The sequence below is a fragment of the Peromyscus eremicus genome, chromosome 7 (genome assembly GCF_949786415.1).
Source record: "Peromyscus eremicus chromosome 7, PerEre_H2_v1, whole genome shotgun sequence".
Lineage (NCBI taxonomy): Eukaryota > Metazoa > Chordata > Mammalia > Rodentia > Cricetidae > Peromyscus > Peromyscus eremicus.
Genome location: NC_081422.1, coordinates 21,396,680 through 21,424,383, shown reverse-complemented (window position 1 = coordinate 21,424,383; position 27,704 = coordinate 21,396,680). Strand labels below are relative to the sequence as shown.

Sequence of the window (27,704 nt, the reverse complement as noted above, 5' to 3'; positions counted from 1 at the left end):
TGTGGTTGTGGGCTGCAAAGTGCCTCCTAACACAGGTGAAGCTGACTCAGCTCTCCTGACAATGGGCAGGGAGGGTCACAGGCCACTGAGATGCTCCTACAGTAGGAAGAGTAGGAAGACTCAAGAGGCTTCCACTCAGTGCCTGCTGGCTGTAAGAGCTCCCCTGGTACCTAACAGCTTTACTTCCAGAAACTTGGGTTAGTGTCCAAAGACGCCCATTGGCTTCTCCCATGAAATCCTTCACAGTTAGGCTCCTTCTCTGACTGTCTGACAATGGTAGAAGGCATGAGAAGGAAAGAACCAAGAGGAGAGGAGGAAACCAAACGATGCAACTATAGACAAAGTTGAGGCTGAGCTGGGAGGACATGGAGAGGGCAAGACAAGGAAAAGCAGATCAGTTCCATACTGGGCAGTGAATTTCAACAACAGAGGGAGAGGGAAAGGAGAGGAAGAGGGGATAAGGAAGAAGAGAATAAAGAGAGGGAGAGGGAGGAAGGGATAGAGAGAAAGAGAGGGAGAGAGAGTCCCAAGTCTCTCTGTCTCTGTCTCTCTCTGTCTCTCTGTCTCTCTGTCTCTCTGTCTCTCTGTCTCTCTCTCTCTCTCTCTCTCTCTCTCTCTCACACACACACACACACACACACACACACACACACACACAAATCTCAAATGCATGGGACTGGGTGAAAAGGTTACTCTGAAAGAATTTTTTCTGCATGATTCCAAATCTATGAAGTGCTGGGAAAGGTAAAACTGTGAAGACAGAACAGTGGTCTCCACCCGCTACAAGGTGTGTGAAGCCTTAATCTAATTAATCTTATCCAGAAAAAGTCAGGAGTCAGATACTGGGGTAAGAACCTGAAAGATCAGAGAAGCAGGGGAGTAACCACCTGTAGCTTCTTCCTTCCTCCATCCAAAAAAGACCAAGATCCTCTCTCAGCCCTGCCTTACCACTTCCTGTCTCCTCTCTCTCTCTAGTCCTCAAAACCTCTATGGTCAGCTAGAGGCTGGCCTGCCCTCTGACTCCAAGCAAGCTTTATTTGTCAGATACAACCAAAATGTCACACAATGGGTGTATGTGTTCTGGCTACCCTTGTGCCAAATTGACACACAAACTAGTTATCTGAAAGGAGGAACCTCAATTGATAAAATGCTTCCTTAAGATACCACTGTAAGGCATTTTCTTAATAAGTGATTGATGGGGGAGGGTCCAGCCCATGGTGGGTGGTACCATCCCTGGGATGGTGGTCCTGGGTTCTATAAGAAAGCAAGCTGAACAAGCCATGGAGAGCAAGCCAGTCAGCAGCACCCCTCCATGGCCTCTGCATCAGCTCCTGCCTCCAGGTTCCTGCCCTATGTGAGTTCCTGTCCTGACTTCCTTTGATGATGAACAGTGCTGTGGAAGTGTAAGACAAATACAGTCTTTCCTCCTCAACTTGCTTTTGGGTCATGGTGTTTCATCGCATCAATAGAAGCCCTAACTAAGACTGTGGAAAAGTATTATCTGTGAAACTGTAATGTGATATATACCATTTTACAAATGGTTTCAACTTACCATTTGACTTATGATTCATCTTTATGATAGTTGAAGAATCATCTGTATTCAGTAGAAACGGAAAGTGCTCTGCCTTCAGCCCCACTCGATGGAGATTTGTTGGGGGTCAATGACAGTCCCATCTTGCTTCAGCTCCTTCCTTCTGAGCCCTGGAGCATCCACCTATCCCCTACTACTCAAGTGCATCTCTTCCTCCAGCGGCTTTCTCCCCTGGTTACTTTGGCTCACAGGAACTAAAGTCCCGACAGATAAACATCTTAAGACAAAGAACCAACCACCCACCAGGCAGCAGCCAGTGGTGCTACACAAAGCTCTGGATGGGGACCCCGAGATAGTACCCAATGAGATCACAGCCAGACTACGACAATCTGGAATACTGCTGTGGGAATGTAGTCACCATGTTTCCCGCTTCCTCCAGAACTTTTGAGACTGCAGTGAGCACTTGAGAATCAGGTTTCAGATCATTACTCTGTTCTTCACACTGTGCTACAATGAGACTACATCTCCTTGCCTGCTTTCAGCACTGCGGACCTTTGACTGTTTTTCTGGGATTTGTACCTGAGCCTAGTCTGTTGGGATGCTTTAGAACTGAGACTTCTGCCTTCATTCTGGTACCAGAAATGGTGCTTTGAAATTTGACTTGCCAGGGATATACGTCTGGTCCTCTCAGTGAGGCTGGACAAGCCCAGCCCATTGTGGATCATGCCACTCCTGGGCTGAGGTCTTGGGTGCTGTAAGAAAGCAGACTGAGCAAGCCATGAGGAGCAAGCCAGTAAGCGGCACTCCTCCATGCCCTCTGAATCAGCTCCAGACTCCAGGTTCCTGCCCTTTTGGAGCTCCTGTCCTGACTTTCTTCAGTGATGGACGACAATGACGACGACCTAAAGGTTGTAAGCTGAAATAAACCCTTTCTCCTCCAAGTTGCTTTCAGTTATGTTTCGTGACTCTGAGACGACAGCTACTTCTACCTGTTATATTTAGAGCTTACCTGAAACATAATCACACAGTAAATTGAGGAGCATTTGTATGCTTGTGGGAGGCATGGGATGCACAACAGAGTGAATCTGTAAATGTAAAAATGTAAACTGTAAGAGTAACGTGCCAGTGTTGGCAAGGCAATTGTAACAAATCGCCCTGTTGTAAAATGTGGCTGGGCAATGGTGGCACACGCCTTTAATCCCAGCACTCGGGAGGCAGAGCCAGGAGGATCTCTATGAGTTCGAGGCCAGCCTGGTCCACAGAGTGAGATCCAGGACAGGCACCAAAACTATACAGAGAAACCCTGTCTTGAAAAAAACAACAACAACAACAACAAAAAGAGGAAGGAAGGAATGGAGGATGATATTAAACTGTCTTTTGTGTCACTTTTCCCATGTCCTAAAAACAGCTCTTAATATTGAAGGTTATTAATTAAAAAAACATTAGAACAAAAAAAGTCAAAATCAGAACCAAATACCAAGAGGGACTAGAACAAAAACAATGGCCTGCAGGCCTAGCTCCCGGGGCCCAATGACAGAAGCAAAGAAGCCAGAGATGAGGCTGCAGTTTAGCACTGATCACACAGGCCTGTTGTGGCACACCGTCACCACATGACTGGAAATCACGGCACTGTGATGACTTACACAAGGCCCTCCCAAGATTGGACATACTAACACTCCCGAGTGAGGGTTCATAAGCTACACCGGGCAGCACACAAGGAACTCGCTCAGAGGCAACCTATAAAACCTCATGGGAGGCTCCACCCCTCCCCAAGGTCAACGATGGCTGGGAAGGAGGCTTTTCTTCAGTGGTGCAGCTGCTTGTAAGTTTCCGATGCTCCTGTAAGTCTCTGGTTCACCACGCTAGACTTGGTGAATCATGCTTTGGTCTGTTGTTGGTGTGCACACGTGTTCACAACTCTCCAGAAAAAGTTGACACAACAGGGTTGAAGATACAACGGCTTGGTGACAGTGACAGGTTCTCCGTCTCAGGTCACGCTGTATTTGGTGTGGAGTAATAAGAGTAATAAAGTCTTAGTGCACAGGAGACTGGGATGACCTACAGAATGTAAGACTAGGATTTATGTTTTATTTTTATAACTTTACATACATGTTAAGCACAGAGGGAGTTGACACTGTAAGTGGGTTTTAGATTCAGAAAATCCTGGGTTTGGACCCCTTTATTTACTTACTTGTTGAGTGACTGTCAGGATCTGTGAAGTGGGCAATATAACCCTGGAGTCACTGTAATAGTTGGATGATGTTCCTAAAGATAAACCTAACCTGTCAGGCTCAGAGAGGGGTGTTGTGGGATATTTTGATCGCATTCTGACACTCCTGAGACTGTCAATAAAGTTTGCTTTGAATCAGAGGACAGAGCTGGCTACTAGCTGACCAAAATTAGCCATAGAGGTTTTGGAGGATTGAGGACAAATAAAGGGACACAGATAAAGCAGTAGGGTGGGACTTAGAGTCTCAGCCTTTTGAGAATGAGAAAACAGGGAAAGATGAGGGAGGGAGAAAGAGAGAGAGAGAGAGAGGAGGTCACTGGTCGCTTCTCTGATCATCAGGTTCTCACCCTGATATCTAACTTCCGAGTTTTTGTTGATAAAGAATAATTAGATAAACACTTCAGAAGGGGGCCCCAGAGAAGTCCATCTATTCTTGCTTGCCCTCCAAACCTTCCCATGATGACACACTCAGGTTTAGCCTCCTGCATACCCTCAATGAACAGCCATTCCTTAGGGATGGTTCCCAGACTCTTCCCTCTAAAACACAAAGTCCAAGGATGCTCGAGTCCCTTACACAAAATGGGACAGTATTTGCACACAGCCTTTGCACATCTTGTCACATGTCAAACCATCCAAACGACACGAAGACATCCGAGACCATGTAAATCCTACAAAACAGTTACGCTGTGCCATTTAGGGAATGATGTCAAGGAACTGTATTTGTTCAGCACAGACACAACTTATAAGATATGTTTTCAGCTGTGGTTGGCAGGACCTGTAAGTGCAGAATCTGCTGATATAAAGGCATTGTGTGCCTCACAAACAACAGAGGAAGGCTCTAAGCTAAGCAAATGTGTGGGAAAGTGGGAGGAAGTTGACGGGATTCATGTCCTACACTAAAGGCCCAGAAGCAAAGTGGTCCTCCAGGGGAAAAATCTGATGACATATAGAGGAAAGAGAAGCTGGGAGGGAAGAGATAATGGGGATGCCAGACATGTGAAAGGTACCTTTGTAGGGTCTCAGGTAGGGACATAAAAAGCACAGGGTAGAAAACAGCATTTGGGAGTAGGTGGCCATGGCCCACAGGGAGGGTCAGACTAAGGTGACAGAGCAAGGCAGCCCATCCCACACCCTTACTGCAGCCAGTCAGATTAATCTGTTTATTATTACTTTTCAAAACAAAACTAAAAATCTTTGAGAAGTGCATTCATCACAGTTAAAAGCTTCCTGGAATTTGTCGGCAGAACACCACGTCCTGGTGAGGCAGAAACGAGAGCGGTGGCATTGCTTGTCAGCCTGAGCCATCCCCTCACCTCCGCTTTACCGCAGTCTCGGTTCTCACGCTGCTGTTCAACGCGGCCAGCAGCGCAGCCCCCGCCCCAAACCTGAACTCAGCTGTCCAGCATCGAGATGCTGCAGTTCCAGCTAGCTTCGCCTGGTGCCCAGCACAGCCAGTGCCTTGTCGACAGGCTCCCCTCAGGAAAGGTTCTAGAGTGTTCACAAAGCAGGCCGTGCTCCAGGGACCAAGACCAAGTCCTCAGAATGATGAGTCAAAGGCCCTGGATCTTCTCACCGTGCAGAGTCAGCTCCTTCCCATGCCCTCCTGAGTCCGAGGGTGGAAACAGTGATGTCATCATCGCTCATGCTTAATGTTGGCTTCACTCCGCTCTAAGGTGACTCCGTTGCCATTCCTGGGGACTTCCTTCTTGCTCCAGTCCTTTTCCATGTACAACTCAGCAAGCACAGGACAGTGCTCAGAAGCCACTCCACCCCAGGACCAGTTATCCGGAATCCAAGGGTTTGTGAGACCTTCTCTCACTACAGCCCAGTGACCTGGAGAGAGAGAGGAGACCAAGAATTAGAACAAGGGGTGATCAGCACTACTCATCTGTAAGTCAAGGTGCCCTGATGACCTTGGTAAACTGACCTGCACAAACAAGAATTCAGGGCCAATTTTATATTTTATTTTTCATATAATATAAAAGATGGCAGTTTACTCTCACAGGCATTGAAAGCACCTAGAGGCCAGGCCCTTTGTCCAGTTAAACAGTGTGCAGGAGGACCTGCTCCTTGCTCATGCAGTGATAATATGGCCAACAAAACTAAAATAAGATTTTTTATCATTTTTTAAAAATATTTTAGCATATTCTTAAATTTTTATGCATATAGAATGTGTCTTGTTCATATCTACCCCACTCTCTCCAACTGTCCCTTGACCCCCAAATGTATCTACCCCCCAACTTCATGTCCTCTTTTATTATAACCTGAGTTGAATTAGTATTTTTAATTCATTTTTTTTCAGTGCTAGGGATTAAACCTAGGGCCTCACATGTGGTAGGCAAGTACTCTACTATCCCACTAATAACAAACTAATAAAAATAATTTGATAGTCAGTGAAAGATTTGCTTCACAAAGCAAAAAGAAAAAAAATCACCTAAGAGAGGCTAGAGGACAACTTCTTCCTACAGAAAGGATGGAAAAGAGAAACTTACAGTGGTTATTGAAAAAGTAATGATACCTTTGAAGCAAAGACAGAAATATATGAAATAAATATATGAAATCAACAAATGATTATAAAATAATTACAAGGCACTGTTGCAGTCCTCTGTGATAATGACGTCAGGGTTAATGTAAGATCTGAAGGGCCTGGATTCTGGTTTTGGCCTAGGCACCTTGCCTGACAGCTGGGGGCGGGGGACGGGACAACACGGACTTGTCCCTATACCTCAGCTTCCACACCTTGGGGTGGCTGTGGGAGCAGATGGAAGAATGGCTCAGATTCACTATTCTGATACACATGCCTCCCACAAGTGTCCTCCGGGGGACCTAGTAGGCCCTGGCCTCCAAAGCACTTCTGCAAATTACATCTTGCCTCAGATGAGACAGTCAATGCCCACTGGAGCCCAGTAGGAAACCAGTGTCCAGAGAGAAGAAAGTGCTGGGAACATAGTCATCTACATTCTAAATCCCAAAGAGCGGGGCCCCAACTGTGTGGTGGTGTCTTGCAGTGGGACCCAGGAATTGCTTCTTTCCCTGTTTAAGTCATTCTCTGAGGTTCATGATGCATCCACCTGGGTTCTGAAAAGCTGCAGGAGAGGCTGAGAACGCCATGCTTGTCTTTTATCAATGACCCCACTGCAGGTCAGGGGATGGTCCCTTCCAGGTTCCTTCTGTCTGCAGCACTCACATACACAGAAGAGCCTACCATTTTTCCATACTGCTATCTCCCAGCTCTTTGGGTCACAGTCTGAGGACAGGTGACATCCACCATGCTGTGTCCCTTGTGGATCTCTGAGTACTTCTCTCATTCTGCTGTGATATGATGTGTTATGATTTGGTTCCTAAATGTTCCCTACAACCTCACAGGTTGTAGGCTTGGTCCCCGGATGATGGTACTAGAGGGGATTGGTAGAAGGTTGAGGAGGTGGGGGAAATTAAGTCACTGAGTGTATGCCGTTTCAGGAACACTGGACTCCAGCCCCTCCCTGAATCCTTCGCTCTCCTTTGTGGCTGCTTTAAGAGGCGTGTGAGGGGAGAGGACAGATGAAAGAAGGGCTCATGATTCCTGACACAGGGGCCTCCCACGGGTGCCCATATATCTCTACCACAATGTACCATCTCACCAGAGGTCTAGAAGCAGCCAGGCCAGGTGACCATGGACTGAAGCCTTGGAAACTAGGAGTCCAAGTAAACCTTTCTTCCTTCTAGGTTGGTGATATTGGGTATATTTGTCACAGTGACAGAAACACTAACAGTGACGTGTCTTCTCATCCCTGTAAGTGTGTGGTATATCTCATGTCATAGCACAGCATTTGAATACTTGGTAATGTTCACTGAATGACTAAGCATCCTTAAAGTTCACGTAAGCCATCAGTTCATCTCTGAATCATGACCCTGATGACCTTCAGAGGTGACTATAGCTGGGTTCACATGTAAAATGCTTACGTGGACTAATGGTTACCTTTAAACTATCTGTTACATGCCCTTCCCTCTTAAATGTGTCTCTGACCAAACAATGACACAATCTCTCTTTTATCACAGCCCTGTAAGTATCTGTAGAAGAGGAACAAAATAATATCGGTCACTTCAGATGTTTACAGGTCCATGACCCACTACTGAACACAGACAGTACAGAGCACGGGCATGGGAGGCACTTCCCCTACCTGTGAACACTTTCTTTAAGCTTTTGCTGATCCAGATGTTGTCCACAGACTTGGAGCCTTGGGGATTCCTGGTGCTGATGTTGGTGAAGGTGTGAGCTGGGATCAGGTGGTAGAATTTTTCTCTCCTTAGGATATCATAATCACTGCTATCGGGCCCTTGTCCAAAATCCCCCAAAATAACAACATCTTTTTCTCCTGGGAATGGAAGGAAGAAAATCAAGAAGTAAAGAGCAGGCAGGAAGCAAAACCCAGCACTGGCCCCGGCCACTTGAGGGGACGGGGATTCCCCAGCTTGGCCACTCAGGGTTGGGGCCACAGGCCTAGTTCTTGTTCTCCTGGTATTCTTTGTGTACCCACTGACTTTAAGCATAGGATAATTTGAAAATGAGGGGTAGTGTGAGACAGGAACACCCCATTCAGTCTTTCTGGGCCCTAAACTTACAGTGGAAAAAGGAAAAAAGACCTTGCTCAGATATCCAGCAGAAGTTCAGCAAACCTTTACAGCATGCCTCCTCAGAAGCTGCTTATGCAGGAGTCATGGATGAAGAAAACACAATCCCTGCCCTCTAGGAGCTCACAGTCTAATGGAGAGACAGAGGAAAAAACCACCAGGAGCAGAGGATAGGGACATAACCAGAAACAGGTACCAAGGGCATGTCGTACAAGGAGGGTGGCCAGATTGGCTCCTGGGAGGTGCTGTCAGGACAATAAGGATGGGAGGAACATGTTCAGGAGCTCGGAGGAATGAAACAGTCTGGTAAATCCTGGAGTAGCTGGATGCTTCCAGAGTGAAGGTTTAAGAAGCCAGATGTGGGCTGGCTCGGCAGGTAAAGTGCCTGCGGTCAAGCCTAGTGACCTGAGTTCGATACCCAAAAGTCACATAGTGGAAGGAGAGAATCGGCTCTGATAAATTGTATTCTGACCTCCATGAAAGAGAGGCAGGTGGCAGCTACTCTCTGATTGCAGGCATGTTCTCTATGCCTGGGAATCAGGTCAGAACAATGAACCAGGAGAAAGGCTGGGTGTCTTCCCCTCCCTCAGAGAGCAACTGAGAGCATCCATCGCCCAAAGTGACATATGCAGTTTACTATCCTCCTGTTATAGGCCATTTCGTAGATTTTCCCCAAAAGTTACTGCTGTAAATGATGCTGAAGTGAGAAATTCACCCAAGTATCTGTGTTTCTGCTTCCTGTTCTTAGTACAGAGGACCAGTTAAAAGTATGGTCATTGTTCATATTCTAGATGCTGCTGGCCTCATTGCCAGAGGCTGTTCCCATGCCAATCCTGCAATGTGAGGAATTACACTATCATCAACAGCAAGCATCCTCACTCAAACGATTTAGTATGTCTTCTTTCTATGCAGAGAAAAATAAGATGTGCCCCATGGCCTCAAGGATGGAGTACCTACACACATTTTTAGAATTGTGCACAAGAATTTATTAATTTATTCAAGCATTTGTTTACAACGAGTATGAACTGGTTATTTACTTTAAACCCTGAGTTATAATTCAGTACTGTGCTATTTACTTTGTTACTTCCTTTTTTCCAGCAAGGAGCTTTCAAGTTTCTTCCTCCATGTTGTTTCTGGTCTAAGTGTGTTCGTTCTTTGCCACCTGCCGAAATGCCCCAGAACTATCTGTATCTTTTCTAGTCTAGCCCCAGAGTGAGCCACTTCTCCAAGAAACCCCATCTCCTCCCCCTGAAGGTGTGTTCAAAACCAAGAGCTGGTGCTGTGCAGACTCTCCTTCCCTCAGGTACTAAGGACTCATGAGCTGATTAGAGGCTCCTCATACGGTAAAGCACAGTGACCCCCTGGTACATAGAGATGCATCTCAAGCCTCCGCTACAGCGACAATGAAGTCAAACATTGTGTCATCAACAGTTCTGGTTCTCTCTCTCTCTCTCTCTCTCTCTCTCTCTCTCTCTCTCTCTCTCTCTCTGGTTTTTGAGGCAGAGTTTTGCTGTGCAGTTCAAAATGGCCTGGAACTCATGATTATCCACAGTTGGGATGATAAGTATGGACCACAGTTTCTTTTCCTCTTTTTTCCTTTCTGTTTCACATACAGGAGACTGAATGTGGTACACTACAGGCAAGGACTCTATCTAGCCCTCTCTTTGCTTATTACTTGGAGACAAGACATTCCTAAGTTGCCCAGGATGGCCTTGACCATCCTGTGACCCAGGCAGTCCTTGAATATGCATTGCCATGTCTCAGCTTCCCACAATAGCTAGAAGTGTGGTTATGCAATTAACTCTACAGAGTAGCACTTCTGTGAACACAGCTTCCTGTCCCTGTCCTAGGAGAAAGGAGCTAGGTGGCTATGGGCATTGCCACCTCTCAGCCTGGTGGCCTTAGGCAGAGCTTTGGTACATCACATGGAGAGAACAACCCATTTCCTGATAGCTGTTGTTAGACATGGAAGATCTGAGTTCCCGTGAATACCTGGCCCAGGACCTCCCAAGCAGCACAAGCCTCCTTCCTTCTCTCCTGGGCCACACTAACAAGAGTCTGGCAGAAACAGTGGCAGAAATGACTTACTTGTGTGTAGGGAAGGTCTACAAAGGGAGGGCAGGGGCCAAGGGGCAGGATTGTCTCTTTGAAGTGTTTTAGACATTTCTCCCACAGCCTGCAGGAAATGGAATGGTTATGAAGTATTTCCCAAGTAATATGAGTAAGAATTCTAAAAGAACAATGGCCCCAGCCAGGCTCTGCTAGATTCCCAGGGTCAGGGCTGACCCTTGCAGGGAATTCACTGCAGGGGAGCCACAGGCCCTAGGGAAGGAGGATTCTGTTGCACGCTGTGGGAGACACGTTAGAGAAAGCAGTTCATAAACAATGGCACGTCCAAGGCCTTCAGCAAATTCCTTTTCTTCGGTGTGAGTATGCAGTAATGATGGCTAAAGGGAAAGAACTCTGAAGTGAAATGATACAAGAGGCCAGCAGGGGGCACTTGTGTGCTACAAATGTTACCCTCCTCCAGCAGGAAGGGCCCACTAGAAGCCTCTCCTGCCCACTAGAAGCCTCTCCTGATACTCTACTTCATAACATATAGATCACATCCAGTGGTACAAATCAGGGTAAGCCTGGACTGTTTGGGGAAATCAATGCCAGTTTCTAACAGGAAAACCAGCTTGAGAGTATTGTTGATCACAAGCCATACCTGACCAGGGTCAATGACCAGTCACCAAGCCCTTACAGTGTATCAGGGACTACACTGACCATTTCTTGGACATGAGCATGTCATTTAATTGCCACCATTCCCATGAGACAGGTGATGTCACTGTCTCCACTTTGTAGGTAGAAAGCTCAGACCTGAAAACTAAATAATTTGCCCAAAGTCATGGAGGTGGCCCTCAAACCCAGAATTTTTCACAAAGACTTAGAGAGGGAGAGGCTGGAGCTGCTGTTCACCCTGACACATAGAGAACTCAGACCAGGGCCTGCTGCCCATGCAGACACTGAATCGGTTCTGAATGGAGGAGTGTGGTGGGAGGAAGACCTCTGAATGAAGGCAAAAGCTAGCATGTCTACTGGTAGGAAAACCTGGGGTTCTGGGAGATTCCCATGTAAATGAAGTCGGCTTTCTGTGAGGTGCGGACCTGAGGATTGGTGGGAAAGGGCAGCTTGGCAAGCAGGAGGGAGGCTGGTGTCAGGGGTCAATCAGCCAGTTCTGTGTGGCTTCGCAAATGAAAACAAAGGCTCTTTTTGAATAGGCACATCCATATTTCTCACAACTTGTTCTTCCAGCTAAATGTGTGTCAGAGGTGACATGGCAGCAGCTTTGCCCCTGAGAATGTGCAGCCACAGAAGCCCAAATTCTCCTCTTAGTCACATGCCTGGGTGGGCTCCCTAGTCACTGTTCCCTGAGTTCCTGGGAGGGAAGAAAGTACTGGGCCAATTTCCCCAGAGCTTCCCTTGATTTAGAAAGGGCCAGAAAGAACTGAAATGAGTCTCCACTGAGGTGCACACCTAGCTGAGGGCCTTCCAACCAGACGCTGTGAGCAGCGCACCCTACTTCACACTTGCTGGGCTCACAGAGGGAGACCCTGTCCCCAAGCCCTGTTAGATTGAAAGAAAGTTCTGTGAAAGGACATGATAGGATCCCAAATGGGATTCACATTCCAGACAAAGGCAGAAAGGCCTAGAGTTTGCAAATCAGATGCTTCTGTCTCTCTCTTTGGAAAGGCGGCTTTATCTTCCTTTGAGCAGAACCCTGTACTCATCGATTTTCCTTTGCTGTAGGCTGAAGCATTTCCTGAATTCGCTGGGTCACCAGTTAACATTTAACTGGGCATTAGTTACAAGCAGGGACATGGGGGACATGAGTCACTGTCCCTACCTGGATGTGTCAAGGCTGAGTCATGCTGTGGGTCAATCAGTAGTCCCTTGGTAATGTGGAATCTGCCTGAAGTTTTCTGACAAAATCCTGAACTCTCCCTGGAGACCAGAGGGTGAATGGTATCTGCTTAAGGCAGAAAAATTATGAACTAGCATAATTTTTCCTTTCTTTTCTGCATCTAAAAGGTAGAGATGAATAGAAATGTCCACTATTATGAAAAGGTCCCAAGCCATCCTTTTAATAGGTAGAGACTAGCTGTGGGTGTAGAGTTTCCCACACAATTACTTGTTAGATGGCATATTTCAGTTTGAACTGTTTTTCAACTGTTTGTTCAACTGTTTTTCAGCCTGAATATTCATCATTTAAGTAGAATGCTGGCCAGAGTGCTGGTCATATTCATAGTACACATTAGTGGAAGTAACCCAAGAGCCTACCAACACATGTGTGGATAAACAATAAAATGTGGCACACACAATAGAATATTATTTAGCCACAAAAAGGACGGACCGTCTAATACATGATACAACACACTAATCTGGAAAATACTAAGCTAAGTGAGAAAAGCCAGACACAGAGGGAAAATACCATGTGATTCTCCTTAAATGAAGTATGTTGTCAAATTCATACACACAAAAAGATAATTTGGTGGCTGCTGGGCACTGAAGGAACAGGGGATCAGGATTTAGTGGATATAGCATTTCAGAAGGAAAATGACGATATTCTGAAGATAGGAGGTGGTAACAGAAGCATAATAGTGTGAATGTACTGAACGCTGTGAATGAATTTACTAATCATCGTAATGGCAACTTTTGTCTATTTTACTACAATAAAAAAGCTTTTAAATGCAAAGTTATAACTGGACAGAAACATTTCTGTAGTCAGTTATTTACGGAATCTCCCACTGTGATGGGACAAGTTTGACAAGAAGTCTAGGAAGCCAGGAGAGCAGTCAAGACTCAAGAACATGGGAGGGGTTTCAAGATCTCCAGATGCAATTCTTTCACCGTGTCACCTCCTGTTCATCTTTCACAAGGACATGTGCAGATCTGCAGGTGGTACCACGAGAGGAGTAAACTTAGGATGTGTTGTCCCAGGGAGGAATATCACCACTTATACTTGCTCATCTAGTTTTCGATATCCAAGAGGCTGACAGACCACATTGCTGACAACTTGGCACCCACTGGAGAGGCCCTCAGACACGAAGGTGGTATACACAGAAAGGTCAGCCAGGATCCATAAGAGCAGGGAGTGTGGTTGCCCCTGGGCCCATGACTGCTGGCAAGTAGCTGGGCTAAGAGGTCAGAGAGATGTCTGGAAAGAGGAACCACTGCCTGCCCTGAAGGAGTAGTGTCCAGCCACAAAGAAAGGGACTCCCTACCTTTCAGAGTTTCCTGTAGTGTTAGTGCAAAGTTCAACAATCGGTGGCCATCACTGTGATTCTTGATTGAATTCTCAGCCCCTGGAAGGGCCAGGGCTGTCAGCTGAAGGTTAACCAGGGTCAGGTCATTACTTCCCACCTGGGTAGTAGGAAACACAGCAAAAGGAAAAAGCTTAGATACTCATGTTTCTTTTATTTTTTACAGCTGATTCATAAATAGCTTCATCACACAGTTGATGGTGATACACAGAAGCAAAGCTAGCTCAACGCGAGGTATTTTATTTTAGATTCCTTTACTCTAAAGTCTACCACTAATGCCCTTCCAGCCTCCTACCTCTACTCCTTCAGATCTAAAAAAACTTCACCTATCTGGAAGTGTTAGAACTTTTGTAAACCTTCTGAGCAATTGTAAGCAAGAAGGAGGTGTCTCCAGCATCTAGATGTTATAGACCCAAGGCTGTTATCCACAAGGCTAGCCTGAAGTTTCCCACCCAGTCCTCTTTGTTCCTTTGGAACAAATTGTGTGCTAACATCCACTTTAACCTTATTTCCTTTGTAAAAACCAAAGCTCACCAACACTAGGCAGAAGATATAATAGCCAGAGCCTGGGCCCCAAGATGACTCTCGTGGTCTTAAAAGTGTGTACATATAAGGGCAGTTTATCTTCTGGGCAATCATAACATTGGTCAGCTGCTCTGCATTTAGCAATTCTGCCTTTTCAATTGCCACGGCAACAAACACTAAACACTTCTGAGAAAGGATGAGTGTAGGGGCCCCGAGAAGTGGAGAGTGCCAGTCTTGTCTTGTAGGTGTGTCCCCAGGTCACAAATCATGGCACCCAAGACTGATAGTTCCACAACTGCTGCTGTCTCTGCCAGAGAAACACCTCGAGACTTGGACTGGGGCACGCTGCCTGTGAGGATAGCTCTCTGTGTCCCAGACCGTGGGCCCTGACTTGAACATGACTTGAAGAACAAGAAGTCAAGGGCTGGGCTGGGTGACTGCTTCAGATGACTTGAAGCGTCACTCCTGATGCCACGGCTACTATCCTTCTCATTAGCCTACTAAAAAATAGCTTGCCTTTTAATGTTAACTAAAAACAGTGTTTTACAAGTTGTTTTTGAGAGGTGCTAGGCATGGTTGCTCACTCTGTAATGCCAGCACATGGGAAGCTGAGGGGGTAGGATGGTAGGACTGGGAGGTTCCCTATGTAGGCCACATACAGAGATTCTTTCTCAAAAAATAATAGTTCCGAAAAAAAAAAAATACCAGATTGCCTTTTAGTTACATGAGCTGGTTGTGGCGGCTGTTCCAGTAAGCCAGGGCCAAGACAAATCATGTGTCATCAAAAGTTAAGTGTAGCCGGGTGGTGGTGGTGGTGGTGGTGGTGGTGGTGGTGGCGGCGGCGGCGGCGGCGGCAGCGGCGGCGGCGGCGAACGCCTTTAATCCCAGCACTCAGGAGGTAGAGGCAGGTGGATCTCTGTGAGTTTGAGGTCAGCCTGGGCTACAGAGTGAGTTCTAGGAAAGGCGTAAAGCTACACAGAGAAACCCTGTCTTGAAAAACGCCCCCCTAAAAAAGTTAAGTGTAATGTTAGGTTTAAAGACAATCCTGGCCAACTCATGCATCAGAACCACAGGTACCATGTGTGCAGACAGGACCTCATCAATATCACAGGAAGAGGGATGGAAGGAGCCACAGAGTACCACAACAGACACATCTGTATGTGAGCATACACCAGTCCCATCATCTCTGCAGCTACAAATGCGAGAGATGACACATGGGGCTTATACATCCCACGACACAGGCTATCCCCAAGCCCCACCTCCTGCTAGAGATAAATGATGCTGAGCTCATTTGCTGGGGAGCAATGTCCAATAGAAAATGGACGTACTGGCTCTTGCAAGGGATCAAGCTGCCTGACTTGGAATTTACAGTTAAACAGAGATGAGGTTCACTGCCTCTGTAGTGACCTTCTGGCTTCCTCTCCCCTGTGTCGTCCAGCATCAAAGCATTTTGGTATTCAGGAACACTCCCCAGAGGCATGCAGGCCACTGAAGGAGGGCACTCAGATCCACCTGCCTAGCTGCCCCCAGACATGGCTGACATGGCTTCTTCATGGGCAAGGACATATATGGAGATGCCAATGACCGGGGCCCCTCAGCCCAGAACTCCTTCTGGATCCCACCTCCAATCCCACAAGCCTTCAATGGGCCCCTTCTTCCTGACATCTAAACAATGAGGCCCGAGGGGCAGCTGAACTTGGAGCAGCTCTGCCAAACGTGGCCGTTCTGAAACTCCCCACTACCCAGTACCAGGCAGGTAGGACCACTGCACACACTACCCAGTACCAGGCAGGTAGGACCACTGCACACACTAACCAGTACCAGGCAGGTAGGACCACTGCACACACTACCCAGTACCAGGCAGGTAGGACCACTGCACACACTAACCAGTACCAGGCAGGTAGGACCACTGCACACACTACCCAGTACCAGGCAGGTAGGACCACTGCACACACTACCCAGTACCAGGCAGGTAGGACCACTGCACACACTAACCAGTACCAGGCAGGTAGGACCACTGCACACACTACCCAGTACCAGGCAGGTAGGACCACTGCACACACTAACCAGTACCAGGCAGGTAGGACCACTGCACACACTACCCAGTACCAGGCAGGTAGGACCACTGCACACACTAACCAGTACCAGGCAGGTAGGACCACAGCACACACTAACCAGTACCAGGCAGGTAGGACCACTGCACACACTAACCAGTACCAGGCAGGTAGGACCACTGCACACACTACCCAGTACCAGGCAGGTAGGACCACTGCACACACTAACCAGTACCAGGCAGGTAGGACCACTGCACACACTAACCAGTACCAGGCAGGTAGGACCACTGCACACATAACTAGTACTAGGCAGGTAGGACCACTGCACACACTAACCAGTACCAGGCAGGTAGGACCACTGCACACACTAACCAGTACCAGGCAGGTAGGACCACTGCACACACTAACCAGTACCAGGCAGGTAGGACCACTGCACACACTAACCAGTACCAGGCAGGTAGGACCACTGCACACACTAACCAGTACCAGGCAGGTAGGACCACTGTACACACTAACCAGTACCAGGCAGGTAGGACCACTGCACACGTAACTAGTACTAGGCAGGTAGGACATCACTGTACACACTAACCAGTACCAGGCAGGTAGGACCACTGCACACACTAACCAGTACCAGGCAGGTAGGACCACTGCACATGTAACTAGTACTAGGCAGGTAGGACATCACTGTACACACTAACTAGTACCAGGCAGGTAGGACCACTGTACACACTAACTAGTACCAGGTAGGTAGGACCACTGCACACACTAACCAGTACCAGGCAGGTAGGACCACTACACACACTAACCAGTACCAGGCAGGTAGGACCACTGCACACACTAACCAGTACCAGGTAGGTAGGACCACTACATACACTAATCAGTACCAGGCAGGTAGGACCACTGCACACACTAACCAGTACCAGGCAGGTAGGACCACTACACACACTAACCAGTACCAGGCAGGTAGGACATCACTGTACACACTAACCAGTACCAGGCAGGTAGGACCACTGCACACACTAACCAGTACCAGGCAGGTAGGACCACTGCACATGTAACTAGTACTAGGCAGGTAGGACATCACTGTACACACTAACTAGTACCAGGAAGGTAGGACCACTGTACACACTAACTAGTACCAGGTAGGTAGGACCACTGTACACACTAACTAGTACCGGGCAGGTAGGACCACGGTACACACTAACTAGTACCGGGCAGGTAGGACCACTGCACACACTAACTAGTACCAGGCAGTTATGACCACAGCACACACTAACTGTACCAGGCAGATAGGACCACGGTACACACTAACTAGTACAGGGCAGTTAGAACCACTGCACACACTAACTAGTACCAGGCAGATAGGACCACAGTACACACTTTTTAAAACAGTCTGGCCCTATCCCAGAAGGGCAAAGCTTGGGGAATGCCTGATTTTAAGAAAGGTTATTGCTGTCTATCATGTTTAGGCACAGCCATATGAATTAGTTTTCCACTTTTCTTTCTTCTCGTCATCTGTCTATCTATCTATCTATCTATCTATCTATCTATCTATCTATCTATCTGTGTACCTGTCTGTCTATATCTATCTATCTATCTATCTATCTATCTATCTATCTATCTATCTATCTATCTACCTACCTACCTACCTACCTACCTACCTACCTACCTACCTGTTTTTGGAAGGGATTTTGCTATGTTGCCTAGGATGGTCTTGAACTCCTGGGCTCAAACAATCCTTCTGCCAAGACAACAAGGGTTTACCACTCCTCCCATGTGACTGTCTTCCTTCTTGCCGTGGGTAAGATTTCTCTGGGGCTAAGATTCCCTCAAAAATCCCCTCACTCCTGTCCTGCAGAAGGTCATCTACTGGGAGAGCTTCCAGAATAGGTACTGATCCTACTCTAAGAGAAAAAAAAATCAAGCGAGAAAGATGTGACTTCTCTGGGTCACAGTGTTACAAAGACTTCCCCTTTGGAAGGAACTGGATTTCTGAAATGACAGAAGCACGTACCTTGAACCTGGCAAGGAATGGATTTGGACCCACAGCCTTCCCATGACCGTTGCTGGGTGAGCTCTCCTGCCCGGGGATGTCCCTCAGTTCCACACTGGCTGCTGTGTCCCACAGGAATCCAGAGTAGCAGGGACCCTGCAGTGCAGATGGAAACAGGGTCTTGGTACCAGGTTCCTAATTCCAACAGGCACACAGCACAGGGAAGGGCAGAGGGGCCAGACACAGGGCAGCAGGCTCTGCTTGTAAGGCCTCTCAAGGTCGCTCACATAGGGTGTTTCTATAATGAAGAACACACCTGTAAGCCACAAGACACCTAGCACCAGTGCCCACTGCAGAGTTTTACCCATGGCCAAGGCTGCCTGGCTCTTCCCTTCATGGAAGGAGGTAAGGGAGGCATAGACCAGGCCCAGAATCACTTTTTGAAGCACCACATGCCACGAGGCAACAGCTCACATCTCCATTTGACAGATGAGGCCACTGCTGCTCAGAGAGACCGAGTAACTTCCCTAAAACCCCACAGCGTAAGTGCCAATATGAGGGGTCAAAGATAAGACTCTGGGGGGGGGGGGCAGGTATGGCTTGTGATAAGCGACTGCTTACACAAAGGGTGCCTAGTGCCTAGTCACTTCTCAATCAGTATTTGCCAGATGAACAGAAGTCAGTGCTTATGGCGGTAGTGACTTGAAATTGAACAGGGGCTCTCGGCAAATGGACAGGGATTCGGCAAATGGACAGGGATGCACGCAGATCTGAAGCCTGGGTCGGTGGGGAGGTGCAGACAAACTTGGGGTGTAGTGGGCACAGTCCTGGGCCCCCTTCTGGCTCTGGGAATCAGAGAAGTAGCTTCCATGCTGTCTGCTTCTGTCACTGCCTCTGGGGCCTTGCAGAACATGAAAACCTGTCTCAGTCTGTGGGCTTACTCCAGCTGAGCCGCTGCTGGCCACCAGGGCATTCGTAAGTAAGTGTCTGACACCAGGGGCAGATCAACAGGCCACCAAGCAAGCCAGCAGCACTTGTCACCGCTCCTCTTTGCTGAAGTAACCCTGGCCACCTCTGAGCAGCTGCTGTCTTACATACAACTTCAGCTCACATCCCAGACAGACATTTGACAGGCACACCTTCCTTGAACAGGTGTGCTTAGGACAGAAGGAGGGGGGACGTGAATGTGAACCTTTTATGGTGTGCAAGACCTCCTTGCCCATCACTAAAGCACGCACTAGTTTAAGTATGGTCACACCTGGGTCTCAGTCAGCTGTGTCCGGGAACCAGGGGACCCAGGCAAGGTCCTCAGGGTGACTAAGACTCATGAAGACAGAGAGAATGAAGTCATTACGGTGGGCTCTGGAGTTGAGGCTGTTTACTGTTCCCCAAGGAGAAGCTCCAGAGCAAGCTTCCTCAGGCATCACTCATGTCGTCTGCCTGAAAACCACCCCAGCCCCACAGTCCTCCAGGATATGGGAGGAGGGGGTCTCCTGGGAGGACTCCTTTCTGATGCTGTTCCTCAGGCCTAATTAACACACACCCAGCTTCTCGGGACCTTTCTCATCCCTACACTTCTTCCTTCTTACTGTGGCTCTGACCCTCTCCCAGACACCCTTTCCAAATATGACTTAGGTGGCCACGATATCCACAGCCATAGAAAAGCACTTATGCCAGAGATAGCTCATTGGACTCACAGTAGATTGCCACTTCCAATCACAAGGGTCTGCTTTGGGGAAAATCATTTCTTCCTATGTCTTTCTGCTTTCTCATTGTAAACTGCCCTTCCAGTTGGTACCTGGATATGACTCCAGGGCTCAGAGACACAACAGCTGTTCAGCATGTAGACTATAGGTTCATGCCCATGGATAGATGATGTTTGACTCACATTGTGTTGAAAAATAACTCTTGGATCTATGCATCTTTTTGTTTCGTTTTGTTTTTTGAGACAGGGTTTCTCTGTGTAGCTTGGAGCCTGTCCTGGAACTTGCTCTGTGCACCAGGCTGGCCTCGAACTCACAGGGATCTGCCTGCCTCTGCCTCCCAAGTAATGGGATTAAAGGCGTGTGCCACCACCACCCACCCGGCTTGGATCTATGCATCTTTAAAATTTAAGAAATTGCACGTGCTATTAATCTGGGTGACTCAGACCCACTGAACTCATAACACTCCATGACAACAGGTGGCCGGGCCCAGATATGGCTACAGCCTGATGCTGGTACGAATCCCAGTCCAAAGTCACCATCACCTAAGGGACATCCCACCAAGCCCTGGTTCGTGCTCCATCACTGAAGCACCCCAACACTCACTATCTCCTCCTATCCTGGGGCTGTCCTGGGAACTGAGGAAGGGGCTACTGCTCCATGGTGCAGATAAAATAAGCCCTCAGTGACTGCACTCTGATGGCCTTGGCTCCCCTCCTAACGGAGCATGAGCTGACTTGTCCCGCTCAATGGCTGTAAACTTAGTGAAAGGGGCAGGGATACTCAGCAGTTCTTATAAAGAGTGGTCACAGGTAAGGCTGGGTTGCTGGCTCTATTTTTCTCACATATTTATGAATAACCTCTCATGAATGATTTGTTGAATGAATGAATGAGTGAATGAAGATGAATGGACTCTAAGAGTCACATGAATTTTCCCACACTGATATCCATGTAAAATGCTTAACAAAAAATAAATAAATAAAGCAAAGTGGCATTATTTTTTGTGTGGACTGAAAGGAAGGTCCCCGGGCTACATTCTGAAAACCAGATGCGTCCCACGTGAGTTCCTTTCAGCCCACTGTGAACTCACTGCCCACTGCAAGGCTGTTTCCACCCCCAAAAGAGCAAACCCAGAGAAAGGAGTTACATGCACAGTTGTCAGCAGTCACTGAAAAGAAGAGGGGCATACAGCCAATACTAGTAAATGGACAGATAACTTTAATCTAGTCTACGTTAATAATTTAAGAGCCCAAATTACAAGTATCCATCATGTAAATACAACTCATAGTGTTGTAAGCAGATGGGGCATATGAGAACCTTAAAAACATCTGCATTTGTGCAAAAATTACACTGATGTTTTTGCAATTCAAGTGATTATAAGAAATAGTCTTAAAAATCTAAGAACCTAGGCTAGGGAGATGCCTCAGTCAGTAGAGTCCCTGTCACACAAGCAGAGGGACCTGAGTTCAGAACCCACCTAAAAAGCTGGACACAGTGGCCTGGAACCCCAGCACTGGAGGAGAAGGCAGAGACAGTGGATCCCTGACGCTCACTGACTAGTCAGTCTGAATCTCTGAGCTTCCAGTTCATTGAGAGACCTTGTCTCAAGAAAGTAAAAGGTGGAAATCAATGGAGGAAGATACTTGATGGCAACCTCTACCCCCCAGCCGCCCCCCAAACACCCAAAACCAAAGAGCTTGATGATATAAATATTCCAAGGTGGGTAGTTCTGGCATGAATATATGAGAGAATGAAAATGCTCATACACAGATCCACCCATCCCTTTGGGGACGATAGAGAGGGAAATCTCAACAGAGCTCCTCCAGGCGCCTAAGTTCCACCTCAGAAAGCAAAGCTTTCCTGCGTGAACTGTGGTGGTCATGAATTCTTAGAGCTGTGACGCAGGGATTACAAGGACAACGGACAGACATACAGACGAACACAGAGATGCTTGAGATGCTTTGGCCCCAGACAGGATTTCTCTTCCCAAGATGCTAAGCTCCCATTTCTATCTGGGCAGGAATACATCCCTGATCAAAATATGAAGTGAGGCCTAGGGAATTAGAAATGATCAAAAGTTAGTGCAGATATCCAAAACAGGACCAAGGATATTGAAAAGGAAAAATTTAAATTGTCCTTGATTTGGGGAAAATACTGTGTTTAAATACAAAAACGTTCAGGTAGGGGTACCTTCTGAAGCTGACTCGAAGGCTTCTCTGCAATCACGGACCTCCAACATCCTCGGGACCCCTTCCACTTCCGGATGTTGGGCAGGATTGGCTGGTTTAGCTCTGTACAGAACTGTAAAGACAGAACACAGGTCAGTGTGTCTGGGTCCCTGTACACGGCATCCTTAGAAACTAGACACAGATGATGCTGAGTCACCACACAACAGTTAAAGACCTGCTGACCTTCGTCCCTGTGTTCTCAAAGACCAGGAATGGCAATGCATGGTTTGTCTACTGCAAAATAAATGCATAAAAATTTAACAAAACAAAAGAGAGGGTTTATAAAGATCCACACAACTAAACTAACATCGAAAATTAGAAAGCAAATATTTATCATCTGACAAGCCATCATCACCTGAGGATCTTCTGTTCAGAAAAAAAATAGATTCTCTGTATCAATCTAGCCTAAGCATTTCAGAAAGATCTGTCGGAGCCCTCTATAGACTGTGACACTGGTGGATACATGGTCCCAGGAGCACCTGGATGCGGATCAAACCCAAAGGAGTGTCTTTGCTCCTCAGTGCTTAGCTTAGAGGGGGCAAAAATGACCCGAGCTTAATTCTGCACCAGCAAACTATTCCATCTGTGTCTCCTGGGCTCCAGGTGGTACCACGGCCCGTGTGTATGAATACAGTATGCAGGGCTACTTTCATTTCTTTTCTCTCTTCTTCTGAGATAAAATCTCACCATGTGGCCTAGTCTAGCTTCAAAGTCACAATCCTCCTGCTGCAGCCTCCTAAGGGCTGCAGATTACAGTGTCCACCACAGCATCTGGCTCAGAACTTGCTTGTGCACATTCTGTGTCAGGGGAACAGCACGGCTTACCACTGAGGCAAACTGAAACAGCACAGGCGGGTTGAAAAGTGACTGACTGCACTGTCCGAAGACCAGCTCCTGTACCATACTCCTCTGCGGGTGATTCTTTCAAGGAATCCCCAGTATTTGTCAGATTTGGGGCCAGTGTCCAAGACGCTCCACCATTTGGTGCTGTCCCTCCCTGGTGACACCTTTTTGTCCCTTGACACATCTTACAGCACACAGCTCACTTCTCTGTTCACCTGCTCCCCATGTACAGAGAGTTCTTGACTGGCTGTGTGCGTGTGTGTGTGTGTGTGTGTGTGTGTGTGTGTGTGTGTGTGCGCGCGTGGTGTATGCATCGGTGTGTAGGAGTGCACACATTCATGCATATTCATGAAGATTCCAAAGGACGGCATCTGGTCTCACTCCTTTGAGACGGTCTTTTATTGGGCCCCAAGCTAGGCTGGCAACCAGCAAGCCTCAGCAATCCTCCTGCCTCGGGGCTGAGTTACAGGGACACACATGGTCAGGGCCACCGTTTTGTGTGGATGCTGATCTGAGCTCAGGTCTGCACGCTTGCACATGTGCTCCTGCCCACCGAGCCACCTCTCCAGCCCATGCTCTTCTGAGTGCCATACACTTCTGCTCTACTGAGCTGCTCTTCATCAGGCCTATAGTGTCAGCTTAAACCATCATATGGAAGACAGCAAAACCTGTCACTCTGGTTCAAAATTATCTCCCAGGGTTTTCTGTTACTGCTGATACCTCTGCATTTTGAGACCTGGTCTTACTATACAGCCAAAGCTGGTCTGAATCACTCTTCTGCCTCTGCCTCTGAGTCACAGGTAAGTGGCGTCACTCCAGGCCTTGCCTGAGCTCTGAGGCGTACTGCTAACTCTAGGCTCTTTCACATTCACGTAGAATCCTCCAGCCCTGCTTAAGCATCTACTTTCTCTTGTCCCAAACAGCTGCCTTCTTCCCCTCCCCAGCCTGTGTCTCTGGGTTCTCTGTACTCCTTTCCTCCTAAGTGCTCCAGTTACTCCTCATCCTCCCTGGTCCCATCTCTCCCCAAGCCCGGTGATTCTGCTGTCACCTGGGTGTGAAGTCTCTTGTGCTTCCAGTCCCACTGTTGGGGCCCCTTTCAGATCCCAGTCTCCCTCATGGGGACACTGCACAGCTTCTAAGGAGCTTCTGAGCCTGTTACCACCCGCCTCAATCCATCCACCAGATACAGTGGAGCACATCGAGGCCTCATCCTATGGTTCTCCTGAGTGGTCTGAGGAACAGTGGCATCACCATCACCTGGAAGTTACTAGAAATTCTCTGAGAACCTGGCGGATCTCTGTGAGTTCGAGGCCAGCCTGGTCTACAGAGTGAGTTCCAGGAAAGGCTCCAAAGCTACACAGAGAAACCCTGTCTCAAAAAACAAAAACAAGTTAGAAATTCCCTGACCACATTGCAGGTCTGCTGGATCGGAAACTCCTGTGTGGGGCCCAGTGATCACCTTGTAACAGCTCTTAGAGTAATTAGGTTTGAGAAGAGCTATGGCCGCCTCAGTTGGCCTAAGCCTCGAGCCTAGACTCTGCAGCGCTGCAGACAGCCGCACAGAGCACCTCAGCTGGCGGAAGCTCCTTTCACACCCTCTGGGCAGCACATAACCACACAACTGATGGCCAGGAGGCAGACTCAAAAGTGCTGGACTTCGCTTACTCCGTGACAGAGACGATGGGGCACAAGCGAGGACTCAGTCAAGTCACAGTAAGTGCGACAGAGAAAATGAACCGGGTAGTGGAGGGAACCTGGGAAGTCGACTTTATACAGGAGCTGTTTTTACAGTCACCTAAATGTCTGTGTTTCCCAACAGTGGGCTCTGTCAGGACATGGTCTGTGCCTTTGTAAACCCTTCCCTGGCACAGAAGCCCATTTGCTAGTGAGTGGAAAATGTAAGTGGCCCCTAATCTTCAAATCCATGCTGGACAAACAGGATTCTTCTTGGAAGTTCCTACCTTGGTAACTCCCTCTGTTTTAAGCAGGTATTTGGCACACGGGTGTATTCTGTGCTGCTGGGTGTCTGGGAAGTGTCCACCCAGGAGTCTGGTCAATAGTAACTCTCACAGTTTTACCGTCAACACTTCCTGCCGCACAGCAGTGGAGGGCAGTGCTTTTCTTGGCTAGTAGGGCGGAGCGACGGGGTGAGTCCTCTTGGCTAAAAACCGTCCTCTGTTGGTGTGATATCATTGTAAACTTGACAAATTCTCAAGTCACCTGAGAGATAAACTCCTGGGCACATCTGCTGGAGCTCCAGGATCAGATGACTTGAGGTGGGAAGATTCACCCTAACTGTAAGTGGTATCATTCGCTGGCCTGGGGTCCTAGACTGAATTCAAAAGGAAAACGCAAGCCCAGCATTGGCATTCCTCACTCTGACTCCTGACTGTAGAGAGACAACGTGACCAGCTGCTGCCATGCCTGCCCTGACATGATGTGTGCAAAGAACACAGAGAGGCAGGGCAGAGAGGGGACAAAGGAGCTCCTCAGGGACAACAGAACAGACACTGGTATGGGACTGGATGACCTTACGTGACAATACTAAAGAGAGATTCATGAGTACAACTCAAAGCTCAGACAAGGCATGGTATGGCGGTGCACACCTCTAATCCCAGGGGGGCAGAAGGACTCCGATTTTCAGGCCAACCTACACTACAAGGCAATGCTTACTCTCAAACCACAAGGCAAACACAACCCTTCCTTCTTCAAGTTGCTTCTATCAGGTAATGTCCCAGCAATGGGAAAAGTACCTAATACAGCTGGGAAATGAAACACTCCTAAAAATGCAGCTGTGATCCATGGAAAGATATCACGCTTTTGTTAGTTCCTATGTAAAACTCTTCTATTCATTGGTAAACTCTAGAAGTCCTAAAGGAGGCGTCATCGCCATGAGCCACCTGAATGCCTGGCCCTTGTCACATTTCAGCCCATACGGCACATTATTCCTTGCTCTGCTCTCTTCTTTATTTCTTATGCTATTGATGACAAATAATAACTGAAGAAACTGAGGCAATATGTTGATGACTTCCCAATTTTTCAGATCAGAGTTAAGTAAGAGGTGGGAGTCTCTTCTGTTTCTTGGACTGGAAGAAAGAACTATCAGTTTGTAAAGAGAGATGACTCTGCATTTACAGTTCACAGCCAACCTACACAGTAGGACAGCTACACAGTCCTACACAGTAGGATACCTCTTAGGTCCTTGCTGATGATCAAAGGGCCACAGACCAGCAGCACGACCCTCAGCAGGCTCCAGAGACATGCTGCATCCAAGTCCACAGGCTCCCAGGATGAGCTGTGAGCTGGGGAAGCTGTAAGGAATCAGCATACCTGTCTTCCTATTGGCCTCGCTCTGGCAGATGCCCCAGTACAGAACAGGCCTGCTGTCTCCACACAGCCCACAGTTGTTCATGAGCAAAGCGCCCACAGACAGGGGAAGTGTGGGTTTAAGTCACAATTAACACAGCTGTAAGTGTTAAAGAGAGGGGTCTGGGGATACGTCTTCTCTGCTGAATCTCTTGCCCGACCAAGGGTCAGCATGTGTCAAGGTCAGAGGAGTTGAGGCCAGGCCCTCTCTACAGTGCCCTTGGATCCCAGCAATGCCAACGGGAAAGTAAAAGCATCTTCAGAAAGTGTGTTGAATATGCAGAATGGAGCTCTTTTCAGTTACAAAGAACACAACTCCAAGGGAAAGGCATGGGTAGGGGACACGAATATGCTCAAAGTACATTATATATTCATATGAAAATGTCTTTACGTAACCCAGGGCCATGTATAATGAATACACACCCATGGGACTGAGGAGCATCTTGTAAGTACTCTCAACCTGGACTGTGCCTAAAACTGTTTTAAGTCAGCTGATTCTTAAATATTCTGTTTTACCCGCTCAACCAAAAAGAAGAAATAATAGTCTCATGAGTTCCAACTGGGTCACCAAGACAGAAAGGCCAAAACAGCAGGAATGGCAGAGAAATGTGTTTTTTTGTTTTTTTTTTTGTTTTTTTTTTTTAAAAAAAAGGTGTCCCTGTAATTCCAATTTTTCAGCACCAATACCAATCTACCACCCTCCCTCATATTTCTGAAACTCTGATGGTTAACTGATTGTCAACCTAAATCAGAACTGAGCTGGCTTCTGCTTTTTTTGTAAGTTAACTATTTAGTATTATTATGAGACGGCATGGGGGTATGCCAGGGCACATGTATAGAGGACAGAAGACAATTCCATGGAGTTGAATCTCCTTCATCTTTACCTAGCTATGTTCAGGTATCTCTCCAGGCTTATACCATCATCACTCGGCCCTCTTGTTCTTAATATAGTTAATTAATAAACCCTGCTCCTCATTAACTAAACCTCTGAGGTTAAGCCCAAGGTTGAAAGTTGTGACAAATTTCCCCACGCAATTCTTCAGTTTGAGAAGCTCAGAGAAGCTGGCCAGCTGCTGTGGAGCCCAACCTTCCTACTTTCATTACTCACTGTCTGGGAAGACGGTTTTCATTATTGAGAACAAAAACCACTTTAGCTTCTCAACCCCACACCTTGAAAGCAGCTGCCATGTGGCTCTCTGCTGCTGATCCATGAGATCACAACATAGTATCAGAAAGGAGCCAGGAAGGCACACAGCAGGCATGCAGCAGTGCTTGCTATGAGTAAGTCATGGGGTCCACCTGGTACTCTCT

General features: G+C 47.6%; 1 protein-coding gene across 1 annotated transcript in view; it reads right to left on the bottom strand.

The window, feature by feature from the left end:
• Window positions 1-4,907: 4,907 nt before the first annotated feature.
• Eepd1 (endonuclease/exonuclease/phosphatase family domain containing 1) overlaps window positions 4,908-27,704 on the bottom strand; it is a 108,396-nt gene continuing 85,599 nt past the window's right edge. Inside the window, exons 4-8 of the mRNA XM_059267535.1 lie at window positions 22,147-22,257; window positions 18,275-18,409; window positions 13,643-13,781; window positions 7,925-8,119; window positions 4,908-5,594 (exon numbers count right to left, since the gene is read on the bottom strand). Of these exons, the coding sequence (XP_059123518.1) occupies window positions 5,395-5,594; window positions 7,925-8,119; window positions 13,643-13,781; window positions 18,275-18,409; window positions 22,147-22,257 (780 nt within the window). The 3' untranslated portion in view covers window positions 4,908-5,394. The remainder of the gene's footprint in view (window positions 5,595-7,924; window positions 8,120-13,642; window positions 13,782-18,274; window positions 18,410-22,146; window positions 22,258-27,704) is intronic.